This window comes from Maniola hyperantus, chromosome 8, assembly GCF_902806685.2.
Source record: "Maniola hyperantus chromosome 8, iAphHyp1.2, whole genome shotgun sequence".
Taxonomy (NCBI): domain Eukaryota; kingdom Metazoa; phylum Arthropoda; class Insecta; order Lepidoptera; family Nymphalidae; genus Maniola; species Maniola hyperantus.
In genome coordinates, this window is record NC_048543.1 from 3,220,313 (window position 1) to 3,241,089 (window position 20,777).

The following is a 20,777-nucleotide window of genomic DNA, read 5'->3' on the forward strand; positions in this document are numbered from 1 at the left end:
TTGTGTAACGAAGTCGGTTTTTATTTTTTTTGTAATATCTTACAAAATGCCTACCTTCCAAGACGAATACTTGTAGTAGTTATGACGACCTAGGTACCTGAGAGCTTCCGAGTTAAAATATTTTTGCTTGAGTCAAGCATTTTGACCCTTTACAAAGTTTGTTTGATGCTTGTGTCAAGCATTCACGTGCTTGACGCGTGATTGACGCGATTTTATATATTTTTGCTTGACGCGACGCGACGTTCGGATAGTGTTCGAGGCGCATCAAGCAGCATGATCAAGCAAAACAAATCTACTTGCTTGACAGCAAGCCGTTTGACAGTTTCGAAAGCTCTTTACCTACCTGAAGCGTAGTGGTGATATCTAAATATATAAAAGGATTGACTGACTGACTGATCTATCAACGCACAGCTTAAACTACTGGACGGATCGGGCTGAAATTTGGCATGCATATAGCTATTATGACGTATGCATCCGTAAACAAAGGATTTTTAAAAAATCAACCAATAACGGGGTGAAATAGGGGTATGAAATTTGTGTAGTCCACGCGGACGAAGTCGCGAGCATACGCTAGTTGTATTATAATTTACAACCTTTTGCCCGCGCATTTGAGAATCCATTCGACCAAATTTCGTCAAAATCGCTTAAGCGGATGGGCCGTAGCCAGACAAACAAACATTCGCATTTATAATATACCTACCTAAGTACAGCTATCTATGTATAGTATTGATTATTACTTTATTAGGCACATAATCATACAATCTATTGCTGTGTTCTTCGAAATCTCAGTTCAAAACAAGTTCAAATAGGTGCCTATTAGATTATAATTAAGTAAACCTTCTAGATGTTTGATTATAAATAGAACTATGTACTAGGGATTTTATTATTTACTAGATGATGCCTGCGACTTCGTCCGCGTAGATAAAAAGTAGCCTATATCCTTCCCCGGGATCTAAGCTATCTCTTTATCAAATTTTGTCAAAATCGGTTGAACGTATGAGCCGTGAAAGGCTAGCAGACAGACAGACTGACAGACAGACAGACACACTTTCGCATTTATAATATATATGAATTAATGAGAATGGGAATTCATAGAATTTATTTTTATTTATTTATTTTTATTTTTCATGTACCAAAATTGTAATTATAAAATATAGAATTTACATAACCTACAAACTGTCATCTCTTTGATCTGGTGACAAGTTAGTTTACCTACGACCTAATGTGATGGAATATGGTCTGCCGTCTGACGCAGTTGACGTCAGGTGAGATGAATTTTGATCTTAAACCTGCGCAGTGGGTGGTTTATCCATGTACCTACCTACTAACTGGAGAAGATACATAAAATCGTAAGATTTTTTTATTTTGTACAAAAAAATCATTCTCCAGCCGTAACCACACGGCAAGACGTGGTAACCAAAACAAACGATGGAAACGCGGGAAACAATAAATACCTAATTTAGAAATTTTCCCATATTTAACTGCACCAATCGAAAATCGAACTTGAAGCCTCCATCTTAAAGGGGCACAGCGCACGCCACTGCGTCAGAGAGGTCGTTGAAATAAGTATAAAAACAAAACAAAACAATTACTGTAACTCAAAGTCTCAGGACGAGTACGTTACCCTTGATCCTCGCGACTTGGTGACGAAGTAGGTATACCTACGGGCAAAGAGGCGTCATGTATAACTAGAGGCGGCGAGGTCTCGCAAAACGGTCTCAAATTGAAGTCTTATAGCTGAATCTTCTCAAATTGATGAATAAAGCAGCTTTTTTATTTTTTATTAAGATAATGATTGCATGCTAAGATGGAAGTGGGCTAACCTGGAAGGGGTATATGGCAGTTTTTATTAAACTCATACCCCTTTGGTTTCTACACGGCATCGCGTCGTACCGGAACGCTAAATCGCTTGGCGGCACGGCTTTCGCCGGTAGGGTGGTAACTAGCCACAGCCGAAGCCTTCCACCAGAACAGACCAGAAATTTATAAAATTCCAAACCCCTGCCGGAAATCGAACGCGAGATCTGCCACTAACAAGACCACTGCGCCAGGTAGGTCGTCGTCTCGTTTCTAAGAGTGAAAGAATTATTAAAATCGGTTCAGTAGTTTCAAAGTTTATCGATAGCAAACAAAACAAACCTACTCTCTTTATAGTATAGAAAATGCACTATTGCAGCATTGACTGCAGTGCAGCAATGTGATCAGAACTTTCGTGCTAAGGGAGATCAGCGTTCTCTTGACATCATGAGATGAGGTCTGCATCTCTATAAAATCTACTAGCTGATCCCCGCGGCTTCGCCCGCGTAGATTTAGGTTTTTAAAGATCCCGTATAGCCTATGTCACTCAGGAATAATGTAGCTTTCTACTGGTGAAAGAATTTTTAAAATCGGTTCAGTAGTTCTAAAGATTACCCCCTACAAACAAACTTAACGACATTACCTCTTTATATAATATTAAAGATCCCGTATAGCCTATGTCACTCAGGAATAATGTAGCTTTCTACTGGTGAAAGAATTTTTAAAATCGGTTCAGTAGTTCTAAAGATTACCCCCTACAAACAAACTTAACGACATTACCTCTTTATATAATATAGCTGATCCCCGCGGCTTCGCCCGCGTAGATTTAGGTTTTTAAAGATCCCGTATAGCCTATGTCACTCAGGAATAATGTAGCTTTCTACTGGTGAAAGAATTTTTAAAATCGGTTCAGTAGTTCTAAAGATTACCCCCTACAAACAAACTTAACGACATTACCTCTTTATATAATACTAGCTGATCCCCGCGGCTTCGCCCGCGTAGATTTAGGTTTTTAAAGATCCCGTATAGCCTATGTCACTCAGGAATAATGTAGCTTTCTACTGGTGAAAGAATTTTTAAAATCGGTTCAGTAGTTCTAAAGATTACCCCCTACAAACAAACTTAACGACATTACCTCTTTATATAATACAACGGGCCGTGCAGCAGAAATCGTAATATTTTAATTTCGCCATAACTTCAAAACCAAACGTCCAATTTTAATCATTCAAAGACCAAATATTATCTCCATAAACTGTTCTTAGTGATGAAATCATTTATTTTGATAAGGATTAATAGCATGAGTAAAATAAACGCGTTTAAATGTAGTCCAAAAAAAATTCAAGATTTTTAAATAAAAAAATGGTTGCTGTGCCTCACTCGACATAGATGGGTATAGTGTGTCGCGGACTTTTTTGTAGATATTTATAAGATCTACAATTAATTAGAACATTTTATGGTTCTATCTTTTATAGTTTAGGCAGCGTACGCAAAATAAGTAACTTTTTTGGTTGATTTTTTACACCTTATGTCCGAAAAACCCAAATATCTTACGGAACCCTATTTTTTTCCAAAATAAAATATAGCCTATGTTACTCGTGGATAATGTAGCTTTCGAATGGTGAAAGAATTTTTAAAATCGGTTCAGTAGTTTTTGAGCCTATTCAGTACAAACAAACAAACAAACAAACAAACAAACAAACAAACAAACAAACAAACAAACAAAGTTTTCCTCTTTATAATATTAGTGTAGAAGTGTAGATGACTCAATGCCTACAGACAGGTGTTTTCAAATGTTTAAATATCGACAAAAACAAACAATGATTGATGTTTAGTACTCCTTTGTATGAAAATTAAACAAAATGACATTGTTGCGTTTTTCTCTTAATACAAGCAGATGCACGTGACGTGGTCATCGATGCAAATAAAAGCAATGAAGTTGTAGGTTTTTATCTCGTTTTAGGGTTCCGTACCCGAAGTGTGCCAACGGCACCCAAGTGGATATTTGAATACATCAAAAATAAATAATTTCTCAGTGATTATTAAGTAGACGGTCCTCCAAAATATGTAAAATCCACGTCCTTTGTTAGTTTTAAGTGTAATGACCATAAATTATCGATTACACTAAAAGTACGTCATTGTGATGTGACGTCACATTCCAGTATTTCATATAGAATATCGCATACTAAGTGCGCGTTTTGACGTTCGATAAAAAGTTACTGATTACTGACTAGTTGTCAAATACCGTAAGCCTCCGCTGTCCGTCATACGATAAAAATCATAGATAAAAATACATACATTTGTCTAAAAGGAACGTAATTTTACTGTTTAGGACTTGACTGAGCTACATTTGTTGAAAGCTCTTTCACAATCATTGAAAATGTTAGAATGTGCGAAAAAGATGGAAACTTAGGTAACCACAGCGCCTTAAACAACCGTTGAACTATTTTATTGAGGCTTAAGAATATTATTTTAGTACTAATCATGATCAACCCATCACCGGTTCACTACAGAGCACGCGGGTCTCCTCTCAGAGTGACAAGGGTTTAAGCCATAGTCTACCACGTTGGCCATGTGCGGATTGGTAGACTTCACACACCTTTGAGAACATTATGGAGAACTCTCAGGCATCCAGGTTTCCTCACGATGTTTTCCTTCACCGTTAAAGCAAGCGATATTTAATTAATTAAAACGCACATGACTCCGAAAAGTTAGAGGTGCGTGTCCGGGATCGAACCCCCGACCTCCGATTAGAAGGCGGACGTCCTAACCACTAAGCTATCACGGCTTACTAATAGAGAGCCGTAATGCACAAAGTTGAGGAAAACACAGTCATATAGACAGAAAAGATAAGAAACAAATTAAATGGTTAAGTATAATAAATCTAATAATTAATATTATAGATAGATAAGACTATTTAAACCACCATCATTACATTTTACAACTTAGCTAAGAATAACTTATTGTGTATTTAACTAACTACTATTTATAACAATCAAAGTCATTAAGATAATTAGGTAAATTGTATGAAAAACTTCCATTCCTTTGCCCATGAAGCAACATTAACGCACAAGCTCAACGATAAATAAAATATAAATATAAGCTTGACGCAGTGGTAAGCACTGTGGTCTTATTAGTGGGAGGTCCCGGGTTCGAATTCTGGGAGGGGTTTGGAATTTTATAATTTCTAAATTTCTGGTCTGGGCTACCGGCAAAGCCGTTGCGCCAAGCGATTTATCGTTCTGGTACGACGCAACGCAGAAACCAAAGGGGCATGGGGTTAATAAAAACATTCATACCCCTTCCAGGTTAGCCCGCTTATCATAGATTGTATCATCACTTACCACTAGGTGAAATTACAGTCAAGGGCTAACTTGTATCTGAATAAAAAAAAGGTAACGCTCAAGAATCTAAGACTGAGTAAACCTATCAAGTATCAAGAATAGCTGAGCAGTACAGACCGACTGAAATACAAGAGATTGTAAAATATTTAAAGGAGTTGGTATTATGGTTACCTCTGCTCCTAGCAAAAGCTTCATGATTACTTCATCATGATCAACCCATCGCCGCGCCGGCTCAATGCAAAGCACTGGTCTCCTCTCAGAGTGAGGAGGGGTTTTTGGCCATAGTCTACCACGCTGGCCAAGTGCGGATTGGCATGATTATTTAGAAAGGAATAATATTTTATCATGTTTTACTTAGGAATAAAATTTAAAAACACTGTAACAATAAATCAATTTTATCTGCGCGTAGTAGGGTAGATTGCAAAATATTTCACGGTATAACATTATTTTACGTTCTGAACCAAACATCAGGCTATGTACTTAAAAACACCTTTGTACCTGGCTTCTATGTGCTCAGATTTTAGAATAACAACCCGGCTCAAAACTATCTCTGTATTATGATGGAAAGTTCTCTAGTTAAGGCGTTTGTGAAGTCATTTTATTCGTATTTTCACGGATCCGTATTTAAATACGAATCAAGTTAGTGCACAAGCTTAGGTACATTTTATATTACGGCCACTTCAAATCATATTTTTACGAATAAGCAAGCATACGAATCGAATACGAATGAGTGCACAAACGCCCTTACTCTTAATAAGTTAGAACTAGCCACCTAAATAAATAAATAAATTAGGGTAGATTGCAAAGTATTTCTCGGTATGAACAGTCGCATTTTGAAACAAACGCGTTCCTAGCAAACATCAGTCTACTTAAAACACTTCACACCCATGTATTATGACTACTAAAAGATCTTTTTAATGCACTCAGTCCTAGCTCAGTAGACTACATTGGAAAGTTCTAAACTCCAAGAAATTAGAATTAGCTTGATGATAAAATGTACACAAAAAAACTTACTGCTTTTTCTTCCCTCCTGGACCTTGTATGTGAGGTCCGTGAACGCCAGGTCCACTGGCGGCCTCTTGGGCAGGTGTGTGAGCGTCTTGTGCTGCGCCGGAGTGATGGTCACCTTCAGACTGCCCTTCCTGTCGGAGATCATGGGTTTACTCTCCTCAGGAGCGCATAACTCTTTTTCCACTTTCATTTTGAATTCTAACTGTTACACAAAATGGAGCTTAACTTAGCTAACTCGTTAGTTACGGAGTCAAACTGTCATCTCACACGTCACAAAGGACGTAAAGTTGTACTGTGATGTGTGGAGTGCTCAACACGCGCACTCGATCGCACTCCCGCGCACGCACTGAGCGGTGGGGACGAGAGTGACGTCCGACCTCCACTGGGTGTAAGGCTGGGTTTACACGGTTCCGGTTCGGTTACTATAATTAAAACTTGGCGGCCAACACATTCTAATGAGCTGGTTGATTGCGAAAAACTGCATCAATCATTGCTACAATCACACCTCTGGTGATTGGCTGAATTTCTAGTACATATTATTCTTGTTACGAATACTATTGATCTGTGTACATGGTAGAAAGCTGTGATAGCCTAGTGGTTAGGACGTCCGCCTTCTAATCGGAGGTCGAGGGTTCGTCCCGGGCACGCACCTCTAAGTTTTCGGAGTTTTGTGCGTTTTAAGTAACTAAATATCACTTGCTTTAACAGTGAAGGAAAACATAGTGAGGAAACCTACATGCCTGAAAGTTCTACATAGTGTACTGAAAAGGTGTGTGAAGTCTACCAATCCGATAGCCAGCGACTAAGGCCAAAACCCTTCTCTCTCTGAGAGGAGAACCGTGCTCTATAGTGAGTCAGCGATGGGTTGGTCATGGTGGTGTACATGAAATGTCTGTGTGTACATAAGACACAAAACTACGTTGCGACGCAAAAAACTGCAATGCGATGCAATTTCGCGCCGCAAGGTATCTAGCTGCCATGATTCGGATATCCAAGACCAGCAAAACCATGGATCATGAACCGGTACTGGATTACTTTTTAAAATTGAGATTTGCCGAGTGTCTCTCATCATCACATAAAGCGTGTCGCACTTCTGTTATTATTAAGAAGAGACAGAACATCTGGGCTTCAGAAGGGCACATAGTTAGACGTTGGGGTCCCAAGGTGCTGGAATGGCGACCTTGCACCCGAAGACACAGCGTTGGAAGACCCCCGCTAGGTGGACGGACGACATCAGACGAGTCGCAGGGAGCCGCTGGATTCAGAGGGCGCAAGACCGTGGCGTGTGGAAGTCCCTACAAGAAACCTATGTATGTCCAGCAGTGGACGTCTATCGGTTGATGATGATGACAGAACATCTGAACTCGGAAGACTGCGCGATGCAAATTAATTCGTTAGTTTTTGCGAAGCGTTGTGCGAGCTCGCAGATTTTATTAACGACGAAGATTAGCCCGTTCAAACAGACAGACATACAGATGGACAGACAGACAGAGAATTTTTTTTAAAACGTGTGATTCAGTTATGGTACAGTACAAATAACCATTTGTGGTTGACCCTTAGGTAAATATTGTATGGCCGACAGTTTTATATGGCCATTACTCGTTCTGGCCGAATCATAGTTGAACCAGTTGTGTAGACCTAGCCTTACACTTCCTGACGTCGCAAGAAGTTTTGAACTTTGCGCCGTCGGATATATTTTATCGGGGTTCCGTAATGATATCAAAACAAGCGAATTAACATTGCATTAATTAAATTAAATACCTAGACCTATACTTAAAAATGGTAAGGACATTAAAAATGTTACCGGTATTCATTTGGGAAGTAAAATAATTTATACTTTAAAGCTCATTTTGTGACCTTTTGAAATTAATTTGAAAGTCTGAACTTGAAATTGAAAAAAAAATTAAAGTCAATATATGTCGCCGAGTAGTGTTCGTAGTTCGTACAGTGCAACGTAGAAATTATATGTAGGTGGTGGTATCCATAGTACGCGACAGGTCGATATGGCAATCGAGGTGGGGACGCCCCGCACACCCGCAATGCCCCCGCGTTAACCCAGTGCGGGCGAGCGCAGGTGTGCGGGGCGTCCCTCCGCCTGATACCCCGATTACCATCTCGACCTGTCGCGAACTTGTAGCTGTATCGTTCGCGACAGGTCAACAGGGCAATCGGGGTATAAGGTGAGTCGTAAGGGGGGGAACGCCCGGCATACCACACTGTCGTAGTTTTAGTGTTTTGATATTGATTACTCGGCATGACGTGATGTCACCTCACTAGACAATTGCCATCTCAACCTGTCACAAACAATACTTATGGGGTTAATTTCCAGGTTACCCCACTTTCATTCTAGACTGCATGGTTACATACACCAGGTGAGTTCACAGTCAAGGGCTAATATTATTAGGATTAGATATGTGCTGTAATTTTATTACTAACTAGCTGTCCCGGACTTCGTACCGCCTAACAGTCGATTCTTTAAGTATTATTTTTTAATACTTTAACATCGTCGTACTTCAAGGAATATTATTAAAAAGAATTAGCGAAAACGATTCAGCTGTTCTCGAGATTTGCGATCAGCAACACATTTAGCGATTCATTTTTATATACATATATTATTATTAGATAGAAGTGCATTCGTAGCCGGGTTCAAAATTCTAAAGATTTGGTCTTTTGATAATTTTTGCGATAGTTGCCATGATAACAATTTTTATCAGATACCTAATAGTTAATTAATCAAAGAAATACAAACTTAGCAACCCTTGTAAGCTATCAACATTTACGTTAGAAGCAAGTAGTTTCATGAAATTTAAATTCTCTGCATTTTTTTTACACTTTGCATCAAGCTCGAAATCCACCTGTTTTTGGTTTTTATGTGCTCAAAGTTGGACCAAACAGAATTCCCTATTTCCAAGCATTATGTCTCTCTGTCTCTATGAATCAAATGCCTCATTACTGATGGTTATGACCCTTTCATTAGGTAATCACATAATTACCAACTTCATCTTCTATGTTTTTCAATTTTTTTTTTTTTTTTTAATACAATAAAACTTAAAGCTAGCCTTATCTAATTACTATATAAATCATGACCGCGTGGAATGGTGCCAAGAATACTGGCTGCATTTCCGCGCTGGACAGCCAGGCTGATCCGCTGCGCAAAAAATGAGCCAGCCCTTCTGTCACCAGTTGAGGCTATTTATCAAAGATGAATTTTTATCAACCTCTCAAGTTGTGTTGATATTTATTAATGATACCTAATTTACCTGGTTTTAGCCTTGGAAACTGATAGTTTGGATTATGAAGAGTTGTTTTCATACTAGTTTCTCTCAATAGAAAGGAAATTCTAAATAAATAAATAAATAAAAATATTTTTATTCAATTAAGGTGACGCTGGATGCACGTCCGAACTGCTCGGCCCACGTGGGTAACCTGTATGCTATTTCACCTAACATTGTGATAGAAAGAAATAGACTCAGTGATGAGCAGTGTAGCGAGTGCATGCGCTCACACTAGCGTCCGGATATATTGATGATGGCACACAGATAGTTGGACAGATGTCACCGATGAATTTTTGTAAATATATGATTTATGAAGGAACTACTTATTTCAATTATTATTGTATAAGATTTTATGGAAGAGCGGGGTCGCCTGCCACGAGTACTCGTAGCAATACTAAAACAGTTACTGGGATGGTCCCAATTACTACGCACTATGTGAAATTGTTTTACCTACTGAAATAAATATTTTTTAATTTTTTTTTGAATGATAATGATTACCTACTTATCTTTTGATGAATACTATAAAATCTCACTTACATACATACCTATTAGGTAACTACTGCCTCAGCGTGTATAAACAACTCGTATATATTATAGAAATCCATACTTCTATGAAGTGTCTGTCTGTAATTTCGAAATAACTACCGCAAGCTCATAATATTGTTATTTGAACTGTACCATAACAGCTGAATCAAACGTTTTTAAAAACTGTCTGTCTGTCTGTCTGTTTGAACGGGCTAATCTTCGGAACGGCAGAACCTATTTTGACGGGACTTTTACAGACAAGTAGAGGATTAACAAAGGATACTTTTTTAACCGACTTTTAAAAAAGGAGTTGTGTTTTTCTACCTATGTACACAGAAATCTCCGAGATTTCTGAACCGATTTGCGTATTTTTTTAATTGATAAAGAAACTTTGCAACATTGTCCTATATAAAATGTCATTTTATATAGGACACACAGGATTTCAACTCCTCAATCCTGATGCTGCAGGGGACATGACCACCAAAACTTATGGGATTTTGAAACTGTCGGTTATAAATTGATATTGGAGGTAGGTACCTATATCTACCAAGTAAAGACTTTATCATTGAACTCGAAGACCCACTTCTCGACCCTGATGCTGTACCTAAGGAATTGCATTGCTAAATCGTGGTGATCCCACGGAATTTTAAATGAATCATCGCCCACGCCCGTTCGGTACCCTCATTCCGCACATTGTTTTGATTAGTCAGTCCACCAATCACAACAAAGCATTCTCCCCTGTCCCCCGCCAACATTTTACGATTTTGTTTTCATGTAAAACCTTGTATATGCGTACTCTAGGAGTTGAATTCTCTGTGCTGGCGGATTACCTATTAGGAACACATGATTACACATTCGTTTGTCTGTGAAAATAACTTTTGTTGCCTACACTTATCTATTAGTAGCGACTAAAAACTATATATACTATCTACTTGTGTATACAAAAGTCAAAATAAATTCCACTTTGATCTCAAAAATGAAAATTTTATTTTTATAAGTAGGAAGTAGGTACAATTCAATTTCCCTCTAAAAGCCCACTACACACATAAACACAATATGTATCATTTTCTGTTTCAACAGTCACATTAGATGTATCATTCGACGCAGAACTATTGAAGCTCTCCATTTCATTTCTGGAATTAATAAACATACAATCAACATAATTATATTGTGAGTATTATCTATATAGAATGTATGCAAAAAACATAGCATAACAACTTACAAGTATGGGATGGTAGACCTTTCAATATTTAGTACAGAATTGAATGTTGCAGTATCATGTTGGATTTCAGTGGTACGTATATTGGGCATATTCATTTTATTTTCCTTGTTTTCTTCTAAAAGGAATGTCTTGAGTCACTAAAATACAACATAATTCAGCATTGACAAATCTGACAACAAATAGTAAATCTCTATATTATATAAAAATGAATCGCTGAATGTGTTGCTGATCGCAAATCTCGAGAACAGCTGCACCGATTTCGCTAATTCTTTTTGATAATATTCCTTGAAGTACGGGGATGGTTCTTATGGAGAGATTTTTTTTAAAAAAGTCCTGAAAAAGAATCGACTGTAGGCGGTGCGAAGTTCGTCGGGGCAGCTAGTAACATAATAATTATATTATCCTAATCCTAATCTAAATATTTAAAAGAAAAAGGTGACTGACTGACTGACTGACTGACTGACTGACTGACTGACTGACTGACTGACTGACTGACTGACTGATCTATCAACGCACAGCTCAAAATACTGGACGGATCGTGCTGAAATTTGGCATGCAGATAGCTATTATGACGCAGGCATCCACTAAGAAGGGATTTTTGAAAATTCAACTCTGGAGGGGGTGAAATAGGGGTTCGAAATTTTGTGTAGCCCACGCGGACGAAGTCGCGAGCATAAGCTAGTCTATAATATAAAAATGAATCACTAAATGTCATCGCAAATCTCGAGAACAGCTGAACCGATTTCGCTAATTCTTTTTTTAAATTAGGTATTCCTTGAAGTACGAGGATGGTTCTTACCGAGAGAAAAATTTAAAAAATTTGAATCGACTGTTAGGCCGTAGGCGGAACGAAGTTCGCCAGGGCAGCTAGTGGAATTATAAATGTGAAAGTGTAGATGTTTGGATGTTTGTTACTCAATCACGCAAAAAAGGCTGAACGGATTTGAATGAAATTTAGAATTCTTAACTGGATTAACACATAGGCTACTTTTTATCCCGGAAAATCAAAGAGTTCCCGCGGGATTTTGAAAAATGTGAAATCCACGCGGACGAAGTCGCGGGCATTAGCTAGTATCTAAATAATATCAACTTACAAACACAGTGTCAAATTTTCAGAAGCTGGCTCTAAATGGTACGGTGTGATAGCATCATAATCTAATTCAATTCGATTTTTGCTTTGTCGTTTCCTTGTCAAAGAAAATCCTGTGATCCACTAAAATAGAAGTATAATATATAAGTATTTATTGAAAATAAATAAATGTCATCATCAAATTCACCATCCTGGAGAACCTTGAAAACGACACTCGCGTCTATTTTTTATAAAAAGTGCTGGCCCGCCATCTTAGATTAAAAAATTAATGTCATTATCAAAACCAGCATCCTGGAAACCCTGAAAACGACACCCATTTCTATTTTTGTGAAAAGTGCATGTCTGCTATTTTGGATTTGAAAATAAATGTCATTATCAAATTCAGCATCCCGGAAAAGTACATATTCAGTCAAATAAAATTCCCCTCGAGTCACATTGTTACTCACGTCGGGTGTGACTCACAGGAATAACCCCGAAAAAGTAATGGCATTATCATCACAAGATAATATTATGGTTTGGAAAGATTCTGATGAATTTTAATAGATCTCCTCTTTGCAAGGGATTTGCTTTTGCGAGTCTAAACCGTTTCTTTTTCCTCTTCCGCCAATCCATTTTTGTTTCTGTTACATGAAAACTCAAGTATATAATTAAATTGTCTAAGCACACAATATGACCTACATACTTATATTTGAAATGAAATGAAATGAAATGAAATGAAATGAAAATCTTTTTGAAAATGTATTTGTGTATTTGTAACTAGATGATACACGCGACTTCGTCCGCGAGGATATAGTGGTTTTTTAATCCCGCGAGAACTCTTTCAAAAGCGATCACTATTTCAAATTTCAGCCAAATCCGTCTTGTACTTTTTGCGTGAAAGGGTAACAAACCTATACACACACACACGCAGATACAAAATTTCGCCTTTATAATATAAGTGTGATTTGACAACCCTGACTTTCGGAATTCGGATAAGTCCAAATTATATTTTATTACTAGTTGATGCCCCCAACTTCGTCCGCGTGGAATTAGGTTTTTAAAAATCCCGTGGGAACTCTTTGATTTTCCGGGATAAAAAGTAGCCTATGTGTTAATTTAGGGTATACCCTAAATTAACACTTTTATCTATCTCCATTCCCAATTTCATCCAAAACCGTTCAGCCGTTTTTGTGTGATTGAGTAACAAACATCCAAACATCCACACACACACATCACTACACCTATTATAAATGTGAAAGTGTGTTTGTTTGTTGGTTCGTTGGTTTGTCCTTCAATCACGTCGCAACAGAGCAACGGATCGAAGTGATTTTTTGCATGGGTATGGTTGACCTGGAGAGTGACATAGGCTACTTTTTATCCCGGAAAATCAAAGAGTTTCCACGGGATTTTTAAAAATCTAATTCCACGCGTACGAAGTCGCGGGCATCACCTCATCATCATCATGATCAACCCATCGCCGGCTCACTACAGAGCAGGGGTCTCCTCTCAGAGTGAGAAGGGTTTTGGCCATAGTCTACCACGCTGGCCATGTGCGGATTGGTAGAATTCACACACCTTTGAGAACATTATGGAGAACTCGGCATGCAGGTTTCCTCACGATGTTTTCCTTTACCGTTAAAGCAAGTGATATTTAATTAATTAAAACGCGTATAACTCCGAAAAGTTAGAGGTGCGTGCCCGGGATCGAACCCCCCGACCTCCGTTTAGAAGGCGGACGTCCTAACCACTAGGCTATCATAGCTTCACCTAGTTTATAATATTAGTAGGATATATGTAAACTACTACCACCAGCTGTCGATACGATGCATTCTAAAATAAATCGACCGACCGACCGACAGACCGACCGGCCAAGTACGAGTCAGACTCGCGCCCCGAGGTTTCCGTACTACAATAGTAAAATGTTTATCTCTAAATCTCTGTTTAGAGATAAGCATTTACAATGTAACTTAATTTATTACTACTATGTAACTAGAATTTCGGTACATATAAAAATGAATCGCTAAATGTGTTGCTGATCGCAAATCTCGAGAACAGCTGAACCGATTTCGCTAATTCTTTTTTTATAATATTCCTTGAAGTACGAATATGGTTCTTACGTAGAGAAAATTTTTAAAAAAATCCTGAAAAAGAATCGACTGTTAGGCGGTACGAAGTTCGCCGGGGCAGCTAGTGAAAAATAAAAATAAATAAATAGGTAAATAGTATTTTTTGACATTTTGCATGATAAATCAAAAACTATTTAGTATGCACTAGATGATGCCCGTAACTTCGTCCGCGTGGATTTAGGTTTTGTAAAAATCCCGTGGGAACTTTGATTTTCCGAGATCAAAAGTCAAAGTCAAATGATTTGTTCAAAATAGGTAATAAATTACTCTTTTCGATTGTCAGTTGTTGGATTTGTAAAATATAGTGGTGATAATTATTTCGCAAACGCTACGAGGGTTCCAAACGTGCCCAAGACTGAGAAGAGCCCACAGCTAACTCAGCCGGGTATTCTTTTATTATCACCACTTTACAAAATCATAAATTAAACTTATTAGAACTATCACAAAGCCGAGCAACTCATTCCCAAGCTTGCTTATCATTTAAATAATCCTTTACAATGTAATAGGATTTTTTAATTAGTTTACGTTTTATGAAAACTTTGAACTTATGACAGTCACTTTTTTTTTTAATTTATTTATGTTTTTATATACGTACAATAAATTTTCAAAAATATATTGATTATGCACTGTCATAATTTTAACTTCTCTAAATTTAGTTCTCAGCGACTCTCGTGGTCCCATACTATATATGGCTCGAACAGCCCTTTTCTGCAGCACAAAAATAGAATTTATATCAGCAGCATTACCCCATAATAATTCCGTGGTGCCATCTGAATCAGGGTTTCTACTGAAAACCAGCGCTGTATGTTTTTGTACTTGTGCAAGACAATATGCATTTATGCTGAGTAGGGACCTTTTTTTTGGGTTGTGCCACACATGACATACTTTATTCCGGCGCTTCTTCTACTTGAGGTTTTTTGACTTTATTACTCAAGTATAAGAGGCGCTGGGATAACCTAACCAGTTGGTAACTGGTAATGTGTGGTACAGCTTTAAAAAATAAACGTTTTTTCTTTTCTTTCTTTTTCTTTTCTAATAATATGCCATATGACATAATGCTGTGAAAGTAACTAAAATATACTAGTCTCGCCGTTTCTATGTCTGTCAACTGGCGAATCTTTTTTACCGCATTTGCAGCAGAACTGTCTGTTCGATAAGTTATTTATATGAGAGCCCCATTGAAGTTTCGCATCTAACGTTATTTCCAGAAAAATAGCGGTATCCACTAAATCTTATTTATCATAAAAGTAGCCTATGTTCTTCCCCGGGATGCAAGCTATTTTTGTACCAAATTTCATCAAAATTGGTTAAATGGATGAGCTGTGAAAAGCTAGCAGACAGACAGACTACGCGTACTAGTACGCGTTGCGTACTTTATTTGTAAGACGGACAGACAGACAGACAACAAACTGATCCTATAAGGGTTCCTTTTTCCTTTTGAGGTACGGAATCCTAATGATCTCTCTTTTTGCACTGCATTTAACCTGAATCCAAGAATTTCCGATCCGAAATAGTCGTAAGCAAGACTGTATCGTCACCTACCACCAGGTGAGATTGCAGTCAAGGGCTAACTTGTATCTGAATCAATATTATTATTATTATTTTATTACTTATAATAAAACTGTAACAGGTGAAATTCTGTACATTGAAGATATTTTGAAATTTTTTTTTCGAGGGCACTCTATAATCGATACTGAACCCAAAACTGGATTTTTTTTCATTTTTGTCTGTCTGTCTGTCTGTCTGTCTGTATCACGGCCGCGCATCACGCTGAAACTACTGAATGGATTCCAATGAAACTTGGTACGATTTGACGTCATACTATGAGGATATAGGATATAGGATACTTTTTATCCCGAAATTCAGCATGGTTCCCTTAGGAGAGGGGTTGAAAGTTAAAATGTATACTGAGCTGTAATTCATTAACGCGTAGTCCGATTTCATTCATTCTTTTTTGTTAGAAACCATACATGTTAAAACTTCAAGTTCCAACTTCTCAACCATCATCATAATAATGACGGGTAGCTTTTGTACTTTTGGATTTCAATCAGCTGTTTTAGGAATAGTTGATGTTGAATTGATATTAAAGGTACGCTTAGAATAAACTATCTCTGGTTTAGGTACCAAGCAACGACTTCATAATTCAACTCGATATCCCAACTCTTCAACCCTGATGATGCAGGGTACTGGGTATTGCACTCCTAAGCCACTGTTGATTGTGAGATAATATTGTAGATGCCAAACATATATACCATTATTGAACTTTAAGTTCCAACTCTTCAATACTGATGCTGCAGGGTACTGCACTCCTATTCTATGGGTTTTAGGAACTGTTGTTGGTGAATTAATATTGTACCATTTACTATTGTACCAAACCACGACTACATGGTTGAACTCCGTTCACAAAAATCCACGCACTCCATCGAATCCTATTCTATTCCAAACTTATTCGCCAGCGTGACAGGAGTGGAGAAGGCGGATAGGGACGTGTGAGGGGTGCAACGGATCAACGTGATTTTTTCCATCATCATCAGCCTGCGGTCGTCCACTGTTGGACATAGGCTTTCCCTAAAGAGCGCCACCACACCCGGTCCTCAGCCTTCCTCACCTAGCCACTTCCCGCCAGCCTCTGTATATCGTCGGTCCATCGTGCTGGAAGGCGTCCCACACTACGCTTACATATACCTACGCGGTCTCCACTCAAGAACTTTCCGGCTCCAACGGCCATCACCTCTACGACAGGCATGACCTGCCTTCTTTTATCCCAGAAAATAAAAGAGTTCCCACGGGCTTTTGAAAACCTACATCCACGCGGACGAAGTCGCGGGCGTCAGCTAGTAAATAAATAAAAAAGTACTATTTGTACGAAGCGTTGCGTACTTTATTTGTAAGACGGACAGACAGACAGACAGACAGACAGACAGATAGACGGACAGACAGACAGACGGACAGACCGACAGACGAACAGACGGACAGACGGACGGGCAGACGGACCGATGGACGGACCGACAGACGCATGGACGGACGGACGGACTGACGGACGGACGGACGGACGGACGGACGGACAGACGGACGGACGGACAGACGGACCGACAGACAGAGGGTTCCGTTTTTTCCTTCTGAGGTACGGAACCCTAAAAATACAAAGAAATACCACCAGGTAGGTACCTACCTACCTATATTATTATACATATACAGGTGCCTTTTTTAGGGTTCCGTACTTTATAAGGAAAAAAAGGGACCCTTAGGATCACTTCGTTGTCTGTCTGTCTGTCCGTCTCTCCGTCTGTGTCCGTATCTGTCACACAAACCTATAGGATACTTCCCGTTGACCCAGAATCATGAAATTTAGTAGGTACGTAGGTCTTAGAGCACAAGTAAAGGAATAAATCCGAAAACCATAGATTTGTGATTACAACTTACAAAAAAAAATTAAAGTGTGTTAATGAAAAAATAATTAGTATTTTCAATTTTCAATGTATGATAAGTATACCAAGTGGGGTATTATATGAAAGGGCTTTACTTGTGTATTCTAAAACACATTTTTATTTATTTTTATGCATAATAGTTTTTGATTTATGGAGCAAAATGTCAAAAAAATACCTGAGTACGGAACCCTTGGTGCGCGAGCAACTCGCACTTGGCCGGTTTTTTAAAATTAGATAAAATAAATAACTAAACAAAGTTACTTACCTATTGTACTAGGACCACACGAGTAGATATCCCTACTAGGACCTCAACAACAAAGTCAGGTCAATAAACCAATGAATAAAATTGGTGTCCAAATTTCAAATTCCAGAGGTCAATGTACAAAATGCAATAAGTATTTGAAGGACTTATTGACTCTGCTCTGCTCAATCTTCTACACATTTGCATAGCCACTGAATAAAAATTAATTTTATAAAATCATTACGACTTTTGTTTTTGAAAACATATTAATAACAACAGTTGTCGTCATAGAAACCAAAATATTACACGCGCAGCCGCGCGCCGCTGGGCTGGCCCTTCCCTCCGCCACCCGCGCGGTGTCTAATGTTTTGGGGTGAGAAGCATGATGATTTTAGCCGAAATCTAGCGCTTGAAAAGGGTTGAACAGTAGTTTGGGAAAAGTATTTTTGAGAAAAAACTACTGAATTTAGGTTTGCAAAGTAAAGTTATTTCAACTAATGAATAAATAAACTATGTCTAATGATAATTTTTTTTAGAATTTTCCTATTCCTAATCTTATTTATTTACGCCCAAAGTTGACATAAATTTAGTGTTAAAATAGGAATCTTTTGAGGCTCGTAACTTTTAAATCAATATTTTTTTCAATGTTTTAGATATCATTGAACCTAGATAATGACGAGATAAATCGATATAATTCTTAGTTTTGTGCGTACAATATCGAATATTGTTGTATTTTCCCTCCTACGTTTGTATGAAGAAAGCACCGAACTGAGCTGCCTTAAACTTTTACAAGTAATTTTTACTAGTATGTTTTTAAGTATTTTTGAATCGTCAGATGCATCTATCACTGGTTCGGAATGCCTTTCCTACTGAGATCTTACCAGCAAGAAACTCGGCGGTTGCTCTTTTCAAAGATTAGATATTCAATATTATGCCATCTATGAAAAGTATCTGCAGTCCTGTGCATTGCTGGAACGAGCAGCAGGTCAAATCCACGCCCTTTTATCATTTAGATAATCTTCAATTGTGTAATTTGCTTTTTTCAGGAGCATACTTTTAATAGATTTTTTAAACTTGACTTTCCTGAAGGAGCCAGTGATAGATTCGCTTGAAAGTAGTAGTATTCTCTCGATTCATTTGGTAGATTATTTGATGATCCAAAAGCACTTGTTTCTACAAGTGCTTTTGCATTAAGTATCAAAATTTAAACATAATTATGTCAAAGTTTATATGAAAAAAAAATCTTTCTATTTTATAAGATTTGAAAGCACTTTGCAAAAGTTTAAGCTTTTTATTTCTTTCCTTTTATGATTTACTCTGTAACAGCTACCTAATATTATATTAACTAAGTAAATTAATATTTACTTAAGTAAACAAATACTTAATTATATGTATGAAAGAAGCAGATTTTATATTTATTTATTTATTTTGTTTATTTGAAAGTAATCAACAGCGTAAATACATAATTATTATTTAAATTTAAATCTAGGTATAACAGAAGGCCAAAAGAGATTACTTAAAATTATAATTAAACTATTTTAACAGAATAGTTAGAATAAATGTAGGTATATACAATAATAAAATAAAATTACAACAGTTTGTGTATGATTGTGTGTGTGTGTGTGTGTGTGTGTGTGTGTGTGTGTGTGTGTATGCGTGTGTGAGTGTGTGCATATGTGTGTGTGAGCGTGTGTGTGTGTGTGTGTATGTGTGTGTGCGTGTGTAAGTGTCATATTGCTTGACCAAATATTTTGTCTAATGAATGCCTAATACTGCCTTGACTATGTTTACTTTTAAAACAAACCTGTTCTTAGTGAATACTTGGTGATAATTTATTTTATGTTTATTTCAATAATGTTATTAAGGTAAGTATCCTACCAAGTAAAGAGAATATACCTATCCTATTAGATGGTTTTATGCTTATTGCAATCTCATACTAAAGTAGGTAGGTATATCAAGCAATTAAGTATATCGAAAACAGTATGTATAAACGCCAAGGACCTTTTTACAAACTAATGAGCTACCACTAACCACTCAATGCTACGCACACTTAGCATTTATTGCGCAAGACATCTGACACAGAAAATTTAGAGAATATTTACTTTTAGTTGTCCCATTCTCTGGGGTTTTACTCACTTTCATTTTCTTTTGGATACGATTCTCTAAATTATTGTTTAAAAGTTAGTTATTTTATTGCAAAGTAGGGTTTTAAAATAAAATTTAATGAAATAGCTTTTTGTTTGCTCAAAAACAAGTATTATTGTAGGTAAATATGATAAAGAGGTCACAATAAAATATGACTACGTCGCGAATTCAAGTTTTGTGCACAAAGGTTTTAGAATTGCGTGAACTTACCCCAAATTGTTAATAAGAAACTTGTTATCCATTTCTATTGTAGTTAATAACAAACATAACACTACAACATATTAAAAGAAACTTCCAAGTTTTTTAAGTTTTACGATTATCAAAACAAAACACGAAAAAGTAGAAGGTAGATAATTTTTCGAAACTGTTTGACCAAAGAGTATTATAATTACAGGGAATTTGACGCAGAGTGCAGACTAATACCGACACAGAGCTTGTAATTGTCATAAATATAATCTGTGTATGTATAAATTTGGTCTACTCTCAACATAAAAATAACTAGCATAAACTAGTTGTTGCTATAAACCTTGGCTATAAACCTTTAAATCTGAGTTTTAATCGAAAGAAAAAAATATCCTTACCATTTTTATTTGATAA

The 20,777-nt window shown here is 37.3% G+C and overlaps 1 protein-coding gene and 1 long non-coding RNA gene across 2 annotated transcripts in view; both read right to left on the minus strand.

Moving 5' to 3' along the window:
* The window catches only part of LOC117984279 (ATP-binding cassette subfamily G member 4), a 46,719-nt gene extending 40,209 nt beyond the window's left edge, over window positions 1-6,510 (minus strand). Inside the window, exon 1 of the mRNA XM_069500345.1 lies at window positions 6,153-6,510. Coding sequence (XP_069356446.1) covers window positions 6,153-6,339 — 187 coding nt within the window. The 5' untranslated portion in view covers window positions 6,340-6,510. The remainder of the gene's footprint in view (window positions 1-6,152) is intronic.
* A 4,409-nt stretch (window positions 6,511-10,919) lies between these two features.
* On the minus strand, window positions 10,920-12,322 carry LOC138402638 (uncharacterized). Its single transcript, XR_011236995.1, has 2 exons — window positions 11,172-12,322; window positions 10,920-11,082 (listed from the first exon to the last, which is right to left on the minus strand). It is a non-coding gene; the product is annotated as an uncharacterized lncRNA (long non-coding RNA).
* Between the last annotated feature and the right edge of the window lie 8,455 nt (window positions 12,323-20,777).